General features: G+C 47.9%; 1 protein-coding gene across 1 annotated transcript in view; it reads right to left on the bottom strand.

Annotated features, from left to right (window-relative positions):
- Positions 1-12,130: 12,130 nt before the first annotated feature.
- The window catches only part of tspan17 (tetraspanin 17), a 13,210-nt gene continuing 5,434 nt past the window's right edge, over positions 12,131-19,906 (bottom strand). The window contains exons 2-8 of the mRNA XM_076162722.1: positions 18,719-18,769; positions 17,282-17,428; positions 16,251-16,421; positions 15,765-15,890; positions 15,609-15,656; positions 12,958-13,074; positions 12,131-12,751 (exon numbers count right to left, since the gene is read on the bottom strand). Coding sequence (XP_076018837.1) covers positions 12,686-12,751; positions 12,958-13,074; positions 15,609-15,656; positions 15,765-15,890; positions 16,251-16,421; positions 17,282-17,428; positions 18,719-18,769 — 726 coding nt within the window. The 3' untranslated portion in view covers positions 12,131-12,685. The remainder of the gene's footprint in view (positions 12,752-12,957; positions 13,075-15,608; positions 15,657-15,764; positions 15,891-16,250; positions 16,422-17,281; positions 17,429-18,718; positions 18,770-19,906) is intronic.

Here is a 19,906-nt window from a genome sequence, read left to right as displayed (position 1 = left end):
TACCGCCTAATTTGCAAAAATAATCAAAATAGTGTGCGAGGAAGCAGAGAAAGGCATCAGTCACGGAGCGGACGGGCTCGCTTACAGCTGCTCCTGAAGCCCACTCAGCTCACGGTGTCACGCCCACGCCACTGACACTGACACGTATTAATCACAAGCCGGGAGTAGATTTTGGGACCGCCCATTGCCTAGACCGGATGTCTGGCCAACTATGCTGGTTTCAACTTTTCTGAGACCGTGAACCTCGCCAAAATATCTTTCTGCTTCCTGCTGTTGTAATCAAATAAAATCATAGCAAACCATCCAAAACAATTCCATCCATTCATTCATCTCAAAATATCAGGAAACAGGATTAGTTTCATATCCCGAGTTTCCCGACCCGTCATTGCGCAACCAAAGCTCCGCCCGAAAACATCTCCACATGTATTAAACACATCAGCTAACAGGCACGTATCGACGTAGTGAATCTAGTTACATTCTGTGATTAAGTGATTGCTGGTCTCAATGAGCAGGGAGCGGCCCTGCAGTCAGGAGCGGCCCTGAGCACGACGGTAATGTGGGGTGAAATAACCCAGATTGAATATTGATCAGGCGTCTATGTACAACCCGGAGGCACCTCAGTCTAATCACTTCCACACTTGTTCTGTCTGTCTGAGCGGCGCTGAGCGATGACAGGATGCCACGGCGCTGCACTGTAGGTGTGATCGGTGTTCAGGACGCTTAGACGCCAAAGTACTTACAGAAGCCAGTGGCGGAGGATTTGATCTGATTTGATGCGGCTTAGACCTACTTGTTCCTAGAGTCTGTGTTAAGGAAGGTGTGAGATGCAGATTAAATACGGGAGAAGTGCTTGAGTGTACTGAAACGGGAGCACGTTCGACTGAAGGCGGCCTTTCTTTCTTCGCGGCGCAGGTTTAATTGAACTGTGTCAGCAGAGTATAAAAGTGGTGCTCAGGCTGAAAAGGAGAGAGAGCGTCCGAGGGGGCATATTGATTAGCTGCTGCTGGAGGCAGGGATCTTCCTCATCACGCTCCCTGGCAACACACACACCCCCCACAGGGCATCCATCTTAATGTGATATGACAACTCTCAGCCGTATCAAAACTAAGTCTGGACATCGATTTGGACATTCAATTTCAGCGATGAAAAACACTTTTACGCTTTCATACGCACAGCCGGACGCATCGGTGCAGGTATGGGGTGTTTGTCTTGCTAAGACAGATCCCGCTGAGGCTGTGGACGGTGTGTGTGTGTATGTGTGTGTGCTGGCAGCCAGAGAACACACACAGGCCTCAAAGTTCCGTGCTGGTGTTTGCAGATGTTTTTGTATTTTTCTATTGCTACACCGTGAGAACAAAGTTAGGTATCGATCCCAAACTTTGGATAGGTGAAGGTCAAACTGAAGGAGCTGCAAATAGCAAACTTCAAGAGCAACTAAAATGGTCTGAAGACTCTTTGGGCATTAAAATATGATCTGCACTCAGATTCATGACGTTTATTAGCGTAGCAGTTAGCACAACATTACTGACATATTGGTGAGCAGCTGCATATTTAACAGCTGCACTTTACACTGATTTCAGCCGCTGTAAGAGCAAAATGGATGTGTGTGTGTGATGTGGGGTGTGTGTGGAATATATGAGAGATCAAACAGACAAACTTAACCTTTATATAAACTTCATAAAAAGCAGATTGGGCTCAGATTTCTTGATCAAACAGACTTTAAAGCATTACTTAGGACCGGCTCAGGTCTTCATTCCTGCATGTTGTCATGTTTAATGCACAGTTTACCCCGCATGCAAATGAAGAAATGGCGCAGTAACGCTTCATTAAGCGCTAAATGCTAAACAAGGCTGCTAACGGGCGTTAATGAATGAGGGAACGTGGTAGCCTGACACCAGCTTCCCAGGATTATGCAGCATTAGCATTTCAGTCACAGCTACCCACAGCTACCCGGGCAGAGAATGAATGCAAATAAAGCTGAAAGGTTATTTATCTTTTTGCCATCTTTAGCTTCACAGGTGTTAGCGGCGTATTTCACCGGGCTGTGCCCCTAGACAGCAGTGCCCCCCTCAAATGGAAACACACACACACACACACACACACACACACTCACACAAACACACACACCTGATAACTCTGTCATCTCCACCCTGCGGGAGTTAGCTGAGGTTGCTCCTGCTGCTAACAGAATTGAACCGGAGCGACCGGCGCCCCCCACGGAAACACCGGACATGGACGATTTCATGGATGAAGCAGACCTGTGCGGGGGCCCCTGCCTGGAGATTGAGTTGTGTGGGCAAACACCATCACACGGAGCGACACACAGGGCCAGCAGATCATTTTCATCTGTCGTCTTCTTTCCAGAGTAAATCGCTCTGTAGTGTGGCAGAGCACACAGAGCGGCATTCTGTGAGTCCCCTCGTGAAAATCAAACGTCTGTCCTATTGATTTGCTCTAATCAGAGGTCTGAACCTGCACATGAAGGCAGCACCCACATCACAATGCTTTCTTTGCCTGTTTAACACCGTGTTCACTCTGCAGTAGTGGCTCAGGATCAGGACCTTAAGGACTTTGCTGAGTAAAGGAAGTGGCGGCGGACTCGGACTTGAGAGAAGGAGCTGTGCGAGTGATGATGCTTCAGGGAGTGTGTGTGTTCATCTGTTGGCTCAGGGTTGAAGAGGCAATAAAAGTCAGGAGACGAGTCCTGGCAGCAAAAATCAGCAGACCAGTATAATAAGTGCAAACGCTCACGGCGGCGGCGCACAAATCTGCTCTGAAGTTTTGAAAGAATAAATACGGCTAACAGTAATGACATGACAAAGTCTGATATGTTCAGGTGGAGAGCACTTCATCATTTATATAGATAGTTAACTGCGTACCGTACCGGTCTTGGCAAGTTGAGCGTGTTCCTGCAGCAAAGTGCCTGCAGAGATGAAGATTTGTGACTGACGTGAGCTTTCCCCGACAGGTCAGAGAGTTCATGCAGACCAGACAGCAGCACGCAAACCTACAGCTCAGGTTTTAGATACGAAAATGTTTCCACAAACTTCAAATCAAAAGGGCTCCGGCTTCCTCGGGGGCATCAGAGGACACTATTCATCCACAAGGGAGGACGTTCATGTGTCTTTGTGTGGACTGTGCGTGCTTCTTCATGCCCCCCTGCACCATTTGGAGCGTTCATTGTACACAAAACAGATGGATTCACTTTGTGGGGCTTTCAGAACGCCGCCGGGCTCCGTTTGCTTCTTTATAAGCAGAATCAGAGTCAGTGTGATTAAATAGCTCTGCCCTCCAGTGACAATACGGCGGAAGATAAACTCAAGAGGGTCGGGGGTGTAACTAATATATCTGAGTAACATGATTAAGCAGGACGTCTTGTTTTGTAAGGTTGCAGTGATCGGAGCTGCATACAGTACAGCCAGAAAGTGTGTAAGTCACGGAAAGTGCTGCATGTTAAAGTATCAGAAGTACTCGTGGAGGTAATAACTCCACTGGAGTGTCACTTCAGACGACTGAGTTCTTTAGAACTTCATGTTCTCAACACACAAGCTACTGCAGGAACATGACGCCATCATACTGTTCGTCTATTAAAGGAACTGATGAGGGATCAAGTACAGGGAAATTCCAGATGAACTCACACAACAACAATTCATACTATATTCCACAAATATTCAGAATCAATTCTTCATGAAATATGCAGACTTTGTCCTCCAAGTCAAATTTTTTAGATTTAGACTTTCAAAGTGGTCCTAATAGTCCATTACAGTAGCGAGGCTGTGTAAACTCTCCAGTACGTGATGCGTTCAAGCACCATCACTGCAGCTCTACACTATGACTCATCTGCTGTGTGTCAGTCAGGCTCTCTGAGGTGATGTGTCCTCAGTGACATGCTACCAGCGCCTCAAGCTCAAACCTGCCGTGTCTTTACATCCACATTCCTAACCCCTAACCCTAACACACACAGGAGCACACACTGACGCACATGTGACACGTTAGGACACTGCACAGATCGTTCTCATGGTGAACTTTTGAACTTGTCACAGCACAGCAGCGCGGCGGGTGGAACATCAGCGACGGCTCTGATCCGTTTAGGCGCTCCGGTGAGCCACTGTTCATAGTACACTTGCACCTCTAAATGGAATGCAGCCATGACTTATATAATTAGTTACAGCTGTGTTTGAGAGGTGGAGTCCTTTTCCCTAATCGAGTAACATCTCCATCTCTAATCAGTCCCACAGATACATTTTAAAGGATAACCAACAGCTTAGCACTAAAGGAGAGAGCTTCAGGGTTCGTTTAGAACTTGGGGACTGGACTTGGGAGACTTTTAAGAGTTGAAAACAATGACTCGGCCCCAGCGTTGCCTTAATCTGTGGCCCTAATGGAAGCCCTAACCAGTTTACATTGTAATGAATGGTGTTGCAGTGAAACCAATTTGCAGATGCCAATTTGTCCCCAGAAGGACACAACATCTCCTATTAACTGCTTGAGATCCAACACGTGCCTCCATATCCTGCACACACACACACACACACACACACTCACACACACACACACACAGACACACAGGCTCATACACTCTTATCGAACACCTTGAAAGCACTATAAATATACTGTATATAGCACAGATAAATATTCCAGCTAAAAATGGGTGACATGCAATTAGCTCTTGTGTGATTCTGTCTTTAAAGCGGAGCCTCTGGGTTGAGTTACGGCCGGTCTGAGCCGCTCTCTCCTTTAACTTAACCCCGCGCCGCCCTCCTGTGACTGAGGTGCCGGCAGATTAAGAGCAGTGCTGCGAGTTTTGTGCTTTGGCAATAATCCCTCTCGCCCATTAATTAAATTGGGCTCTGATTCAATCACTGCTCTGTGGTAATTGCAGAAAGTCATTTAATTAGACCATCAAGCAATCAGGCCCATTAGGCCACAACAAATGGCACAAATCTTCTCTCGGCTTCATGATATCATCTGATGACTTTGTCTGCCGTGACCTGCCTGAGGGGGGCGGCGGCCTGTTTGTGTGCAGCTCCAGATCACGTGTGGTCAAAAGTCAAAGTTAAAAACAAAAGTCCTACGGCTAGCTCGCTCGCTCTCACACAACAAAAACAGCCAATGGGGGGAAGAGGACGCCTCATAGCGAAGACGCCTGCGTAGGAACTTCGCTTCAAAACATTTCTCTTTTTTCCCCTCTCCCTGTGAATACTTCAAAGCATGGTGTTGTGTTGTTGTCGGCGTGTGTCAGCGGGCCCCTCGTGCCTCTCCTCCGCCTCGCTGTTCTAAAGAGTGCTTCATTTAACACACCACATGAAAAGACGAGGCGCTGAGTGCCGTCATGTGATGTCTGTCCCTCCTCCTCCCCCCCGAGCGAGCTGACGCAGATATGACGTCACGCACGGCTGAATGGAGGCCTTTGACAGTTTGCTGGCGATGGCTCACCCAGCGGAACCAATTGGTGAAATCAATTGCAGTCCGAGTCAGGGGGGCTGATCGGCCTGTCTGCAGGGCTGTGAAGGTTCTTCCCTGTGTCCGGCTCCTAAAGCTCTTTTCCTCTCTCAATGTGTGTTTCTGTCGCCGCGTCAGTCATTAAAGTTTCCAATTATAACAACAACTGCGGGCATCGTTTCCGTTTGATCCTTAGGGGTTTAGGCGCTGAATGAGATAGTGTCGTTAAAGCTTGATGTGATTTGATGATTAAAGGACGGGAGGGAACTTTGTTTATGTTGATGTGACGGTGCAACATCTAAAGTATGAATGAGATTATTGAGCAGAGATTATATTTGACTTTACAGATCCTATTTTACCCGCCTTCCGCTCTGTAGCAGCTCCTCCGGCTCCTCCGGCTCCTCCGGCTCCTCCGGCTCCGTCTGGGCCTACATGGCGCCTACATGGAGGACAGCAGGATGTGGTCGGTTTTCCCCCGCTGGTATTCCCACAAGAAGGAGAGAAAGTTCAGAAGAACGCGGAAGAACCACATCACCTACATCCCAGAAGAGGAGAAACCCTGCAAATATACAATTTTTGCTTTAAAAGGTTAAGGTTAGGGTTCGGGGTCATGAAGGACATCCTGGCGCAAGTTGGAGATGCAACAGCGTCTTCCTCCTGCAGGTGGCAACTAGGAACAGGAGAGGAATCATGGAATCAGCTCTGTGTTGCTTCTTCAGGCAAGAGGGACAAATGGAGGCCATTTATTTTCTTTAGGACTGCGTAAAGTGGTCCCAACCTTCACTTTAATTAGCCAATTACAAGCTCTGTGGCACCCAGCGTAACTCATCTCCAGGCACTGATTAAGACTTTTACCCCCAACTTAGAAGAGAAGCTGCTGTCAGAGTTTTTTATTTTTTTGCAACATTGCAGGTCTAACAAAGGAGTGTGTTCATATATGCATAATTCATTGCACAGTGTGTTACCTCACTAATAGATTCTGCAGAGTGGTGGACCCTGGTGAGACCCTTATAAATCTGGCTCAAAGGGGGAGAGTGTGTGTATGTTTTCGACTCTTTCTGAGTGTTCCGTCCTGTGTGTTGATGACTTTATGGTCCTAGGCTCACGCAGGTCAGGTGATGAAAGTGACTAAAGTGATGTTACCTCACCGCCTGTCGGGGCCGGATTGATTTCCTGCCCAGATGGCCCCAACGCGTAGTGTGTTTGTTATCTCTCTCTCATCTCGCTCTCACCTGACCTCTGACCCTCACGCCGCGCTCAGGGATCCAGACGTCTAATCCAAAGCCTTCCCCCTTTTAAATCTGGGTACATCAGACTGCTCGTTTGGTTTGGTGCAGCGCTGCCATGTTGTAGTGACGCCTGTCTGAATGATAAAGAGTTAACATCTTCTCCAGCTGCTTTTTTCCCCCTCTCCCAGCTGACAGGAGTCCTCGTGCCGCAGCATCTCATAAGTACACTTGTCTAAAGATAGAGATCAGCGGAGAAGAGAAGAATTGAGAGGCAGCAGCGTTGAAGAGGACACTCGTCTTCCACAGAGAGCCAAACCTATAATCATACAGGGAAAGGCATTAAAGAGCAGCTAATTTGAAAACTGCATTAAAAGATTCACGCACTTCTCATGTTCAATTGCAGCGGATTTGAAGTTTCATCAGCTTCACTTTCAAACACAGGCCACAGTGTATAGACCGGGAATAAAGGAAAGACGCAAACGACGGCTCTGTGGAGGAAACAAGAGTCCGATACGAGCCACAGGTGAACAGAGACGTCCAGCTGGGCAAGACACAGAGCAAGAGGAAGGGATTGTACTGTGTATCCAGTCTGGGAATGTCTTGGAATCCCACTTAGAAGTGCTGGACGGAGAACACCGCCAGGAAGAGGAGGAACATCTCAGCTCCTTTGTTTAGCCTGCTGGACAAACGTGGAGTAAAGAGGAAGAGAAATGATCACGGTCAGAGAAAAGCTGAAGCTTGTTTCCATTTCAGTGTCGGTGCCATCACGCTGGACTGCACACACATGACCGGACGTGTGTGTAGATGCAGAATAATGATCGGCTGCGTGGAGCTCAGGGTCAGGAGGCCTCGCTGTCCTCCAGTTTATCTGTTTGTTGCTCTTAAGAAGCAAAACACAATAAGATATCTGCTGCCAGCAGTTGTGCCTGGTGCTGGAAATGCATGATTGCAATCAGCTGATTACATTTTTAAACTTCGCTTATGAAGGAAATGGGAGTCGTATCTGGCAGCAACATCATATTAAATGTTCTGCTTTGGATTGATGAATTATTATGGGGGGGGATGTATGGAAGTAGACTGCATACATGACATTTCCTGTGCAGATAACAGGCACAAGGACGCTCATATTTATCGGACGGATCATGTTTATGGCGGCGGCTGCTTTAAATCAAGCAAAGAGGAGGAGCAGCCATGAAACCTGAAGCTTTACGCGAGCAGATTTACGACTCGGCTTTATTCGTCATCTTTTAGGCAGGAGGACGGCTCTCGGGTTTAAAAATCATCATTTACCGCCGCCGCCGCCTGTAGCCACCGCATCTATAATGGAAACTGGTGTCCAATATGTCAATCTTTCATTGTCAAGGCAACGGCTGCTCTCCTCCTTCCTGCTGACACCTGATTACAGCTGAAAGCGTTTTACCTTTCAGACGCAGGTTGGAAAATGATCGATCATTTCTGAGATTGCTCTAATTCTGCAGGTCATTCCGCTTGATCTCTGACATTCTTAAAGGAGAGATGGAATGGCGTCTCACACACACACACACACACACACACACACACACACAGTGACTGACAGTGTGTGTTTGTGTGTGTGTGTGTGTGTGTGTGATTACAGCAGATGTGGTTATTGTGGCTTACAGAGTTAAAAGATGACATCACAGCAGAAGTGTGTCAGTCTCAGGGAGTCACAGTTTGTCTCCCTCTATTGGTTGACTCACCCATCAGAGAGATGAGGCCTCTAATGAAGGAAGTGAACCTGGGTCCAGTATTTTAAGTGTATAACTTTAACAAACACATATTACAAAGATACAGCAGTTTGATACACATTTACATTAGAGTACAGATTTACTTCACAGTTTGTTCTTTAACTATTTCTCAGATCCTCCATTATGCTCCTAAACTGTACAACAGCCAAGAACAGCTAAGAATATAGACAATCTGTTTCATAAATGTTTTAATTTGCATTTTAATCTGACATTTGTCCTTTTTTATTAGTTTTTCTTATGAGGTGCGATCAAAAACAAGAATGGAATCCTATAAAAGTGTGATTCTGCATCTGTATGAATATGACATATTATAAAATGAACCTTAAGCTGCTTTTACGTGTAAGAAACAAACAACAACGCTGCTCCATTATCATTAATGCTTTAATATATGAAAGACAATATACAGTGTAACAGACCATGTCCCACAGTTTTTTTCACTCATTTTCAACATTTCTTTGCAAGGCTACTCAGAATAGGCAAATCTGGACTAAAAAAGAATACATGGACGGCGAAAATAAAAAAAAAAGAAATAAAGTCAGGTTCATGTTTGTCGTGTCGACAGATCACAAACGAGCCTCGCAAACATGTAAACCCCACTGTAGAACTCAACAAAAGAAAGAGATAAAGGCTTTCTTATTCCAGTCCGATCCGCCGGTCCGGTTGCCTGGATCCCAGTCACGTCCTGATCGTGGAGCCGTGACTCTCAGCTCTGTAGTTTGTGCTCATAAACTGGTGTAAGTGACGGTGATTCTCTGCTTTAGACGTGACCAAAGTCTGCACACAAATGAGGTAGACGTAGGAATGTTCTTCGCACTGCTCACCTTAGTGGGGGGGGATCATCATCATCATCATCATCATCATTATAATAATATAGAAGCAGAAGACTTGAGCACATTTTAAAGAATAGTTTGAAAGCACAGGAGAGATTCTTTTATATATATATATTTATATATTTGGGAAATGTATTAAGTTCAGGCAAATTTTTGCCAAGCCTCGACCTGGAACAATCTTTCATTAATGCATATTCGGAGAAAGTGAATGAATGTTGGCCAATCCATTATTAAAGGTGATCAAATCCCTTCAGGTCCACTTTTAGGTCCTCCTCTTTGCTTCCAGCTGCTGAACGTGCTTGTTTGTCCTGATTTAAGTCTTGTAGGATTGCATATAAACTTCACTGAGGGGTATTGAACCTATGACGGAATGCTTCTGTGAAACACACGCACACGCGTAAAAAAACCCACAAACAACAACAACAACAACAACAACAACCGGGAATTCATCACAAACGAGACGAGTCACGTTCCTGAATTACACTTCCGATGTGCATTAGGCTGCAAAAAAAAAAAAAAAAAAGATTTCTCCGCCCCGGTGCGGAGCAGAAGGTCCATAATGATGCACTCATACATTCATGGGATGCATACGGCTCCTCCTCGGGAATGATTTAACTGCCCACAGGGAAAGCAGAGAAATTAAGAGGGCGTCTCACGATGCGAGGCCATTATGATAAAGGACAAATCATAATTAGCAATGTTCTCTCTCGCTGCTTTGCCCCCCTGACATTAAAGGAATACAAAACCAGAATCATCAGAAGCAGTAAAAATAAACACCCCCTGATAAATCCTCTCTGCCGAGTCGGAATATTAAAAATCCTGCCACACCGCTTCCAATTATGGCTTTATTGACCTTATTACCAAAGTGACTGATTATTGGGCGAGATCAAGAGGAGAGTGCGGCTGTAGGAGTGAAAGCAGGAGAGCGTCTATGTGTGTGTGTGTGTGTGTGTAAGCGTGTCAGTCACGTCGCCTTCAGCTCACCGGCATTAATAAAAAGGCGCCCGGGCCTGGGGTTTATCACACACGCCGCAGAATCTTCTCGCATGCATAAGCAGGGGAAGTGGAGGTTAAGACCCTGAGCAAACACTCCCAATTAAGGACTGGCTTAGGCACGTAAAAAAGACTCGGAAGATTAGTCGAGCTAATTAATCGTGGCGTATCTGCGCTAACCCACTTTTAAAAGATTAGGTGAGGCGCAGAATTAGGATAATAGGATCAGAAAAAAGAAGAGAGAGGAAAATGGCGTCGTGGCTGTTTGAGCGGCGAAACTTCCAGGTGAGGATTTATGAACGCCGTCTCTTCTCTCAGGTGCCGAGCCGAGCCGCTGGTGTGGAAAACCTCTGGGCTCCAGCTGAGACTCCTTCGCTTTGACTCCGGCACAAACGTTGTGCGCTGCGTCATTCCCCGTTTTTCCCCTCGCACATTCGCACCACGCAGGCCTGAGACGCGCTGGCTGTTTGGTGTTGCTGCGTTTAGGTCTATAAATACACCGGGCTGACAGGTATGGACGCCACGCACTCAGATCAGAGAGATGTGAAGTGTGTGTAACTCTGATACACACAGAGAGAGAGAGAGAGAGAGAGAGAGAGGGTGGTGCGGGAGGTTGTGGTGTTTTGTTCACAGAATAGTAATGCTACAGGCCTTTCAGCATGCGTGCGTGTGTGTGTGTAGTGTGTTCGCTGCGTTCCATCCGCTGCTACGACTACAAACGACCATAGTGGTTAAGATGAATGGGTGCGAGCGCAGCTGTTTCCATCTGGTCCTCCTCCCAAAAAAACACAAATTCTGTGAGGCGATGAAGATGATGATGAAGATGAAAAGGTGCTACTACTGGTTCTTCTCCTGTTCAAAGTTGAGTGAGAGACTTTAGCCGAGGGTTTCTTTTATACCCAACATGTAAACTTGGTATTGATAAAGCTGGATTCCCCAGCGTGAGAGAGCCGAGCCGCTCGGTCCCTCGATCAATAATCCGCTCAAAGTCAAAGCAGCATTCGGGTCGTATTGATTCCTCTGCTAATATCAAAGGTAACAGCACGTATTTACTTTGCTATTTAAAAAGCCGAGCAAAGAGAGAAAGAGATGAAGGAGCGTCATCACACACTGGAGCGCAGATAAAAGAGATCCTGTTCCTCTTCTTCTGTTGTTCCATTCAAAGTTGCACCGCCCACGCAAAAGGGACAATAAATTCACATTTTGGCTGAGGAGGAGAAATGCTTTGTTCTTGTCGTTGGCATTCCAAAATAAAAATCAAAAAAAAGCAGAGCCGGTTAAAGACGATTTGGTCTCCGTGAGGGCGGCGGACAACACAAACATCTATTTAGTGATGATTGTTGTTGTTGATGTGAAGCAGTAAAGGGAGATGAAGGCAATATGGAAGTGGACAAATGGACAAATATACACAGGAAGTGTGTAAGACAAATGTGGTGACGTAGGTCAAGTAAAAAGGCCCCGGAAACAGCGACCCCCTGTGCTTGAGGGGCGCCGAGAGATAAACAACAATCTTTACTATCACCCCCTCCCCCCCTCCCTCGTTTCCCCCCTGCCCCGCCCGCCCCGCCCCCCCACAGTCCTACCCAGGCCATCGCATCAAACACAACAACCTTCAGTAAAGCGACAGAATCGTGGCCGTGGGGCAAACAGGATGTAGGCGCTGATGTTCTGCTTGACGCTCATCCAACTAAAATGGACGCTTTTAACCCGAAGCAAGAAAAATAAACTGTACATTTGCAGCTGGACCCTGAGGAATTCTGGGTACAGGGTGCAGAATCTCCACAGAAAGAAGAAGAAGACGAAGAAAAAGAAAGAAAGCACATTAATGGCACTTAAAAAACGTCTTTTTTGTGGTTTTTGTGGCTCCTGAAATCGTTTGAAGCCCCCACGCTTTGTAGAAACCAGCGTTGGGTCGTTCAGTGGTTATAAAGGGTCACGTGATGATGATGTAATGCACCAGCTCAGAAACAGAAAGAGTTGTTTCCTCCCTATTGTTTGCCGGCTTTGTGTCCGTGGCTTCCATTCTCGTAGCTCACAGGAGTCCTTGTGCAACTGAATCCTAGAAATTCACCGTCCACAGATCAAAAATAAAAGAGAAAAACGGCCAAAAAAAGAAAAATTGAAACTCAAAAGTATATTTGGGTTAAGTCCCAGCTCAGTGGTAAACATAGTTTCTGTTGAACCTTTTGGTTATTTCCTCCCATTCAAGTGTCACTCACAAACAGGAAAGCAAATTCCTTGTGTCTGCGCGTCCATCCGTGTGTGTGTGTGTGTGTGCGCGTGTGTGTGTGTGTGCTGCTTAGCTCGGTAGCAAAGCAGACAGAGCTTAGTGTCCTGTGGCTCGGGGGAGTTCCTCCTCTGCTGGATGGATCTGTGCTGTGTTTCTGCAGGTGTGTGTGTCTCCCTCACCTCAGCGCTCCTCATGTCACCAGTTGGCTTTGACGGCTTTGACGTCGCTCACCAGGTTCTGAGCGAGGCAGATTCCAAATATCTAAGAAAGGGAGGACGGGACATGAAGTCAGGGCGAGGTTCAGAAATGTGTCAGGGAGAGGATTCATGTTTGATTCTCACCACTAGATGGCAGTGATGCTATAAACTCTGATCCATATTTGACGGCTAACGCCTCAATCCAGGACTGAGCCAAGTCTCCTCCTGTGCATACATGTTTACATAATCCGGAAACGAAACCTTCCTCACCTGTAAAAGTGCAACTCCGACAAAGATTCCAGCAACAATGATCAGGTTGTCCTGAAGCCACTTCTCAAACTGTCCCACACAGCCCTTAGTGTAGATGTACTTCTGACGGTCCAACTCCTTTAGAGAGACGGAAAGAGAGTAACAAGTGAGTCACACAAGAAGACACACACACACACACACACACACACACACACACACACACACACACACACAGAAACACAGAGACAGACACACACACACACACACACACACACACACACAGAGACACAGACACACACACACACACACACACAGACACACACACACACACACACACAGACACACACACAGACACACACACACACACACAGAGACACACACACAGACACACACACACAGAGACACACACACACACAGACACACACACACAGAGACACACACACACACACACACAGAGACACAGACACACACACACACACAGAGACACACACACACACACAGACACACACACACACACACAGAGACACACACACACACAGAGACACAGACACACACACAGACACACACACACACACACAGAGACACACACAGACACACACACACACACACAGAAACACAGAGACAGACACACACACACACACACACACACACACACACAGAGACACAGACACACACACACACACACACACAGACACACACACACACACACACACACACAGACACACACACAGACACACACACACACACACAGAGACACACACACAGACACACACACACAGAGACACACACACACACAGACACACACACACAGAGACACACACACACACACACACAGAGACACAGACACACACACACACACAGAGACACACACACACACACAGACACACACACACACACACAGAGACACACACACACACAGAGACACAGACACACACACACAGACACACACAGAGACACACACAGACACACACACACACACACACACACACACACACAGACACACACACACACACACAGAGACACACACACAGACACACACACACACACACACAGACACACACACACAGACACACACAGACACACACAGACACACACACACACACACAGACACACACAGACACACACAGACACACACACACACACACAGACACACACACAGGTTTGTTTGAAATGGTATAATAATGATCGGTTCTCATGTTGGACTTTGCGGCAGTCAACCAAAACATCCCGACCCTGACCTGTGACTGTGACTAATGCAGGACAGAGAGAAACGGCCTCGTTCAGCCGAGAGCACAAAGGTTGGGAAAGAGTTGAGTCACATAGAGACGATGGCGTGTCAGTGTCTGAATATGTGGGGAGAGAGAATCGGGCCCGGAGCGTTTGTGTGTGTGTTTCAGTCAGGGCCGGGCCGAGCTGACCGTCAGAAGCTGTTTCCTGTTAGGCCACAGATGGGCTGATGATGTACGTGGACACAAAAAGGTGTAATTTAGAACTGGCAGAGAGACTGGAGGGGGGGGGGGGGGGGGGGGGGGGAGCGGGTAAGACAGGGTGTTTGCACAATGCCCTCTTTGTTACGCTGCGAGACAAGTCCACCGAGCAAACTCTTTTGTTCCCCTGCGACGAAACCTGAAAGCTCGCTCTGAACCAATGGGAGGTAACGAGAGCCCTTGGCCAATAAAAAGGCAGGAAACGCTGTGTTGTTCCCGCGGTGAACTTCCCCTGAAGCTATTTCAGCCTTCTGCCTTTGTTGTGCCTCTGCGCTCCACATGTCTCCTGCTCTTCCTCTCCCCCGGCTGAACCTGCTACGCTTGCGCGTTTTTCCGCCCGTCGCCGGGCTACAGCGCGAACTCCCGACGTGAGTCAGTAGCAGGTGGTTGGCTGTACTGCAGTGTGCATGGCAACGGCAGCCTGTGTGCCTGCAGTGAGGTGACTTGTAACCACCACACCCACACGCAGAGGAGAAGGGAACGCACTGGCAGAACCCACTGAGTCGCCAATTACAGAGTGTAGTACGGCTCTGCTCTGGAGGCTAAAACTGGAGCCTAATTATCCCCGTTAGAAGAACAATCTGTTATTAAGGAAAGAAGCGAAGCAGACGAGCCCCAGTGCTGCTTAACCCTTCATTTCCTCCTGTGCTGGCTAACCGTTTCTAGGTAGAATGTTTATTTTTGTACAATAGAGGAATGTTTTAAAGAGGGAGAGAGAAGGAAATGAACAAATTCCCCTTTTACACGTGAGAATATTTAACAAAAGCACAGTCAGAGGTTCAGAAATCAGTGTGTTCAAACAGAGAGAGTGAGACGAGCGCTCAGGCCCGGTACAGACAGACGTGATTGGCACTCCTCCCTCACAGGCGCTTACACCGCTTCCATCAAACAGGTTTGCGCGTCGTATCGGGGCGACTCGCCCTCTGGAGCGAGCGGCGCTCAGCAGCTTTGTGTCATTCTAATCAGGCAGGCAGGAGCCGCCTGCCAATCAACGGGCTCTGCCGTGCCATCGCGCTCTGAGCTGCACGGCGGTGCTGCACGGTAGACCTGCGTTGCGGCTACGTACGAGGGCTTCGTTAATTAAATCAAGTTAATTAAAGGCGCTGGAGAGAGGCGTAAAACAAAAGGCGGTGCTTCATTATGTGAAGGAAGGAAGTGACAGATAAGAGATATGGAGATACTGACCAATTGAGTCCGGACATCATAACCACATTGAGTGTTGATAACGTCCTCCTGTGAAGGGAAACACAGACGTGAGACATCCTGATGTCACTAACAACGTTCAGCAGCCGTTCAATCATTCCATTACAATTACAATTGCAGTGTCTGCCTTATACTCACTGCAGGGTCTTTGAGGCAGCAGGAGAAGGGAACTCCACAGCGCTCCCTACTGGGGTTGAGGTCAGTGCAGTTGAAGTACATGTTCATGTTCCAGTCGTCGGGCCCGTGAGCGCCGCAGCACGACCACTGAGACGACAAGGACGGGCAGCAGGGATTAAAAGGTTAACTGAGGCCGATGGACACGTCTACTGTCTCTCTGTCTCTCATCTGCTCTGAGACGCTTCTTAGAGGTCGGCTCAGATCAACCAGGCAGCTAAAGTCACTGCAGGACCTCAGATAGGAAGCCTCAGATGGCGAGACAGCGGCAGATCTAATCTCCTTTATGTCATTGCTGGATCCAATTATGTAAACAGTATCATTCCTATAATTGGATAATCACTTAAAGCAATTACAATTACATTAATCATGGGATTCCTTCCATATCGTCTGATTCCTTCATCTCTGGGTAGAAAGTGTGTGAGCGTAGCCGGGGCGGTGCAAACTCACATATTCCTGGGCGAAGTCGATGAGATTCTGCAGGTCGATGTCGTCGCGGTAGGCTTTGACGTTGTTGTTGATGAAAAAGTTGAGCTGGTCTTTGATCCAGTCCTTAAAGACGAAAGCCAGGATCCCCGCTGTGAGCTCCAGGAAGAAGATCAAGCCCAGGAACACCGAGAACTGGAATGGAAGCGCGCGCACACACACACACACACACACACACACACACACACACACACACACACACACACACACACACACACACACACACACACACACACACGCAGGCAAACACAGGGAACAATGAGATATTTTTAAATCAAGATTATCTGGGCAGTCGACCCAAGAAGGTTCTGTCTGTAAAGAAAAGAGGAACAAACACAGCAAACATGGTCTCCGGCGTTGTTTGTAGAGCAACACATAAAGCGCTGAGCTGTGTTGCGGCGTCCCTGAGCAGGTTTAGGTTGCAGGCCCGGTCCAGATTGGATGAGTGCGAGTGTGGCAGCGAGGCGGCGGTCCCAGCGGTGCCGTTATATCATCCCTTTACAGTAAATGTAGGAGGAGATGGGGCTAATGATAAATGCACAAAAGCCACATCAGCTCCTCACTCTGACGCCTGACTTACTGCTGCTAATGGACACGGGGCTGGGAGTTAATGGCTACTCAGAATTGCAGCCAGCGGCAGGCCGAGTTTGTCTCTGTCAGTCATGTTGTTATCGATGCGGTCGAAGTCGAAAAAACTCAAAATGATGCCCCTGGGCTGTGGGCTTCAGAATAACCCCTTAGCTTTTGGCCATGGTGTGCTTTGTGATCATCACTCTGCAGTCAAACAGCTCTTGGATGAGCGGTGACATAACACCTATTCGCACCGAGCTGCCGAGCCGTCGCACTCGTCTGCGGTGAGTCAGTGTGACATCTGCTGCTGCCGCCTCAGCTGGTGTGTGAGCTCCGGATCTGGGGGTGTGTGGGGGGCGAGTGGGGAGGGGTTTTGAGTTTGGTTAATGGTGTTTTAAAATGGAGAAAAAGAGAAGACGGCTTACAAATTTAAGCAATAAGGTGTTCTCTCTGAGCGCTCCGATGCAGCCGGCAAAGCCCAGGATGAACATGACCGCTCCCACCACCATGAAGAGCCAGACCGGGTCGAAGCCGCCCAGATCTGTGATGGACGACAGGTTGGACAGCACCCCCTGGGGAGAAGGGAGACAGACAGACAGACAGACATGACAGCAGGCTTAACATCTGAAGCCTGAAGTTCCAAAAACTTTCTAAAGCCCCTTGAAACTAACTGGGTGCGACCCCCTCACACACTCTGTGGAACCTCCATCAGGCCTATCACATGTGTCGCGCTCCCAGCGGACCAGGAGGTCAGAGGTCTTTGGAAATGTTACGAAACAGACATTTGTCCTTCCTATCTGCTGTTCCTGTTCCCCCAGATACCATCCGCTCACGCTCACGCTCACACTCACGTCTGCCTCGGTTTCCACATCCTGTTTTGGATCTCACGCCAGGGCGTATGTGGGCTTTAGCACGACACGCCGCAACGTCTGACTGAACCTGAGCTGAGCCGAGAGACGAGCGGAGGGAACGGAGGGAACGCGGCCTTCTATTGTCTTAAGCTCATCTGGTTCTGCTGAAACAACGATGTCGTCTGGCCGAACAAAGCCGGCTTGAACTAATCAACTTCAGTCAGTGAGACCTAAACTCGCCAACACGCTTTTTTAGTACCCATAATTCATCATTGCTCCTAATCCTTTTGAATTATTCATGCCGTTCCACCGAGGCGCTCCTGCACAGTCCGATTTTCTCACTTCGTTCCAGACGTTTATTAATCAGGACATGTTTCCACGCCGGTGCGGCATTTAGTGAATTAACTGCTACAATTTCAGGCTAATTAATGAACAAACTGCCGGGGTTAACGTGACGGGGGGAGAACGTTTTCTGAACGCCGCCACGTTCCGCCAGACGTGCCAGAGCAATGATGGAGTCTGACCTTGGAGCCGCAGAGGAGCGCCCTAGTTACTGTCATTTCCTTCGCAAATATGAAGCATAAGCCCCGGTTCAGTCCTAAAGCCCGTCACGCCGCATTCCTCACTGTTCTCTCAGTCAAAGGAATTTTGTAATTTTGGCCATATGCCTCCTAATTCTGAGCCGGAGCCTTAATGCACAATATATTAAAGCTGCTTATTTAATAACAGTTTGTACCCTAGCGGCACACGAGCGAGCTGCACAACCCAGACGCGTACATCAAGACCGTGATCAGCTCATAAGTGTTTAAGTGCCACATATTTCTACAGGAACGCGGTAAAAGACCAACCTAAACACCAATGACCTTGTTTCTATGGCCTCTGCTGGATCAACTTTGGTCCAGTTGAGGTAATAGCAGGAGTGTGTGGAAGAATCTCAGCTATGCCAGTGGAGCAATCAGGCGGTATCTGAGTGGTGCTGAGCAGTGTTTTGGTGCATGTGTTTACACTTACCTTCTCCGCCCATGCCCACAGGCCGATGCACAGGAATGCTGCTCCGAGTAACTGCGAGGAAACAGAGCACACACAGGGGAGAGACAGACGTGAGCGCCGGCAAGTCTTCCTTCTATCTATTTAACCTCCGCCCAGTAAAAACAAGGCTGCAGTAGAAGCCACAACTGTGCTGTCCGTGGAGTGAAGCCTCCATTTATTATGGCGGGTTGTTGCCAGCGGGCAGCTTGGAGCTTAGAGGATGGATGTGATGTCCTGAGTGTTACTGTAACAGGGAAGAGAATCCCTCTGGTCCCAACGCAGCACCACAGCAGTCCAGAGACACAACAACACACAACACTGCACCCAAACACACACACAGGAACAGGTGCAGTTCACCCCAAAAATGAAAAGCATCCATTTAACATCGCCGTCTGACTCATACTCATATGATGTTATCGTCTTATCAGCCTGTTAGTATGATAAAATGCTATGCATATGAGATGTGTGTGTGTGTGTGTGTGTGTGGAAGTAAAGTGAAGCGCTCCATGATGGCACAGCCTGACATATAATAGCACCATTGAAATCAAGTTTAATCATATTGGTGAGAGGCTGATTAGCTCACGGAAGGCGCGTAACCTGATAGCGACCCATGATGAGACACACACACACACACACACACACACACACACACACACACACACACACACACACACACAGACAGACAGAGGGAAGCAAACAATAAGACACTATGACGGAGGTGATTGCATTTTTGCGGCGGTGACGCAGTTTCGACCTCGGTTACGTAATCGAGTTTACTGACGGGGGAGCGGCGGCGTGAACTGGAAATCGACACGCGGGAGGGAAAGTCAAGGTGAGCAAGTGGAGATCAGGTAGAGGGGAGTGGAGTGCAAACAGAGAGGAAAAATGGAAGCACTAAGAAGCCTCTGAGTGGGAATAATACCCTCAGATTAACAAGAGAGGAAAAACCATGGAGGAGGAAAACGACTCGACTTTTACAAATCTCACTCCAGCACGTACACTCAAGTTGTTTTGCGAGATAACACAACACCTGTGCCTGTGATATAACAGGGTGGGACCGTTTACAGCTGTGTGCTTCCACCCTGGCATTGCTACGCTGAAATGTTCCCTTGGCAACGTCAATGGAGAGGCTCGGAATATTAACTAGAACAGAATAGAAACGCAAATTGG

This window comes from Genypterus blacodes, unplaced genomic scaffold (genome assembly GCF_046128005.1).
Source record: "Genypterus blacodes isolate CSIRO-AG114 ecotype Tasmania unplaced genomic scaffold, CSIRO-AGI_Gbla_v1 ptg000128l_1, whole genome shotgun sequence".
Lineage (NCBI taxonomy): Eukaryota > Metazoa > Chordata > Actinopteri > Ophidiiformes > Ophidiidae > Genypterus > Genypterus blacodes.
The sequence above is the reverse complement of the archived record's forward strand: the minus strand, read 5'-3'. Positions and strand labels throughout refer to the sequence as shown.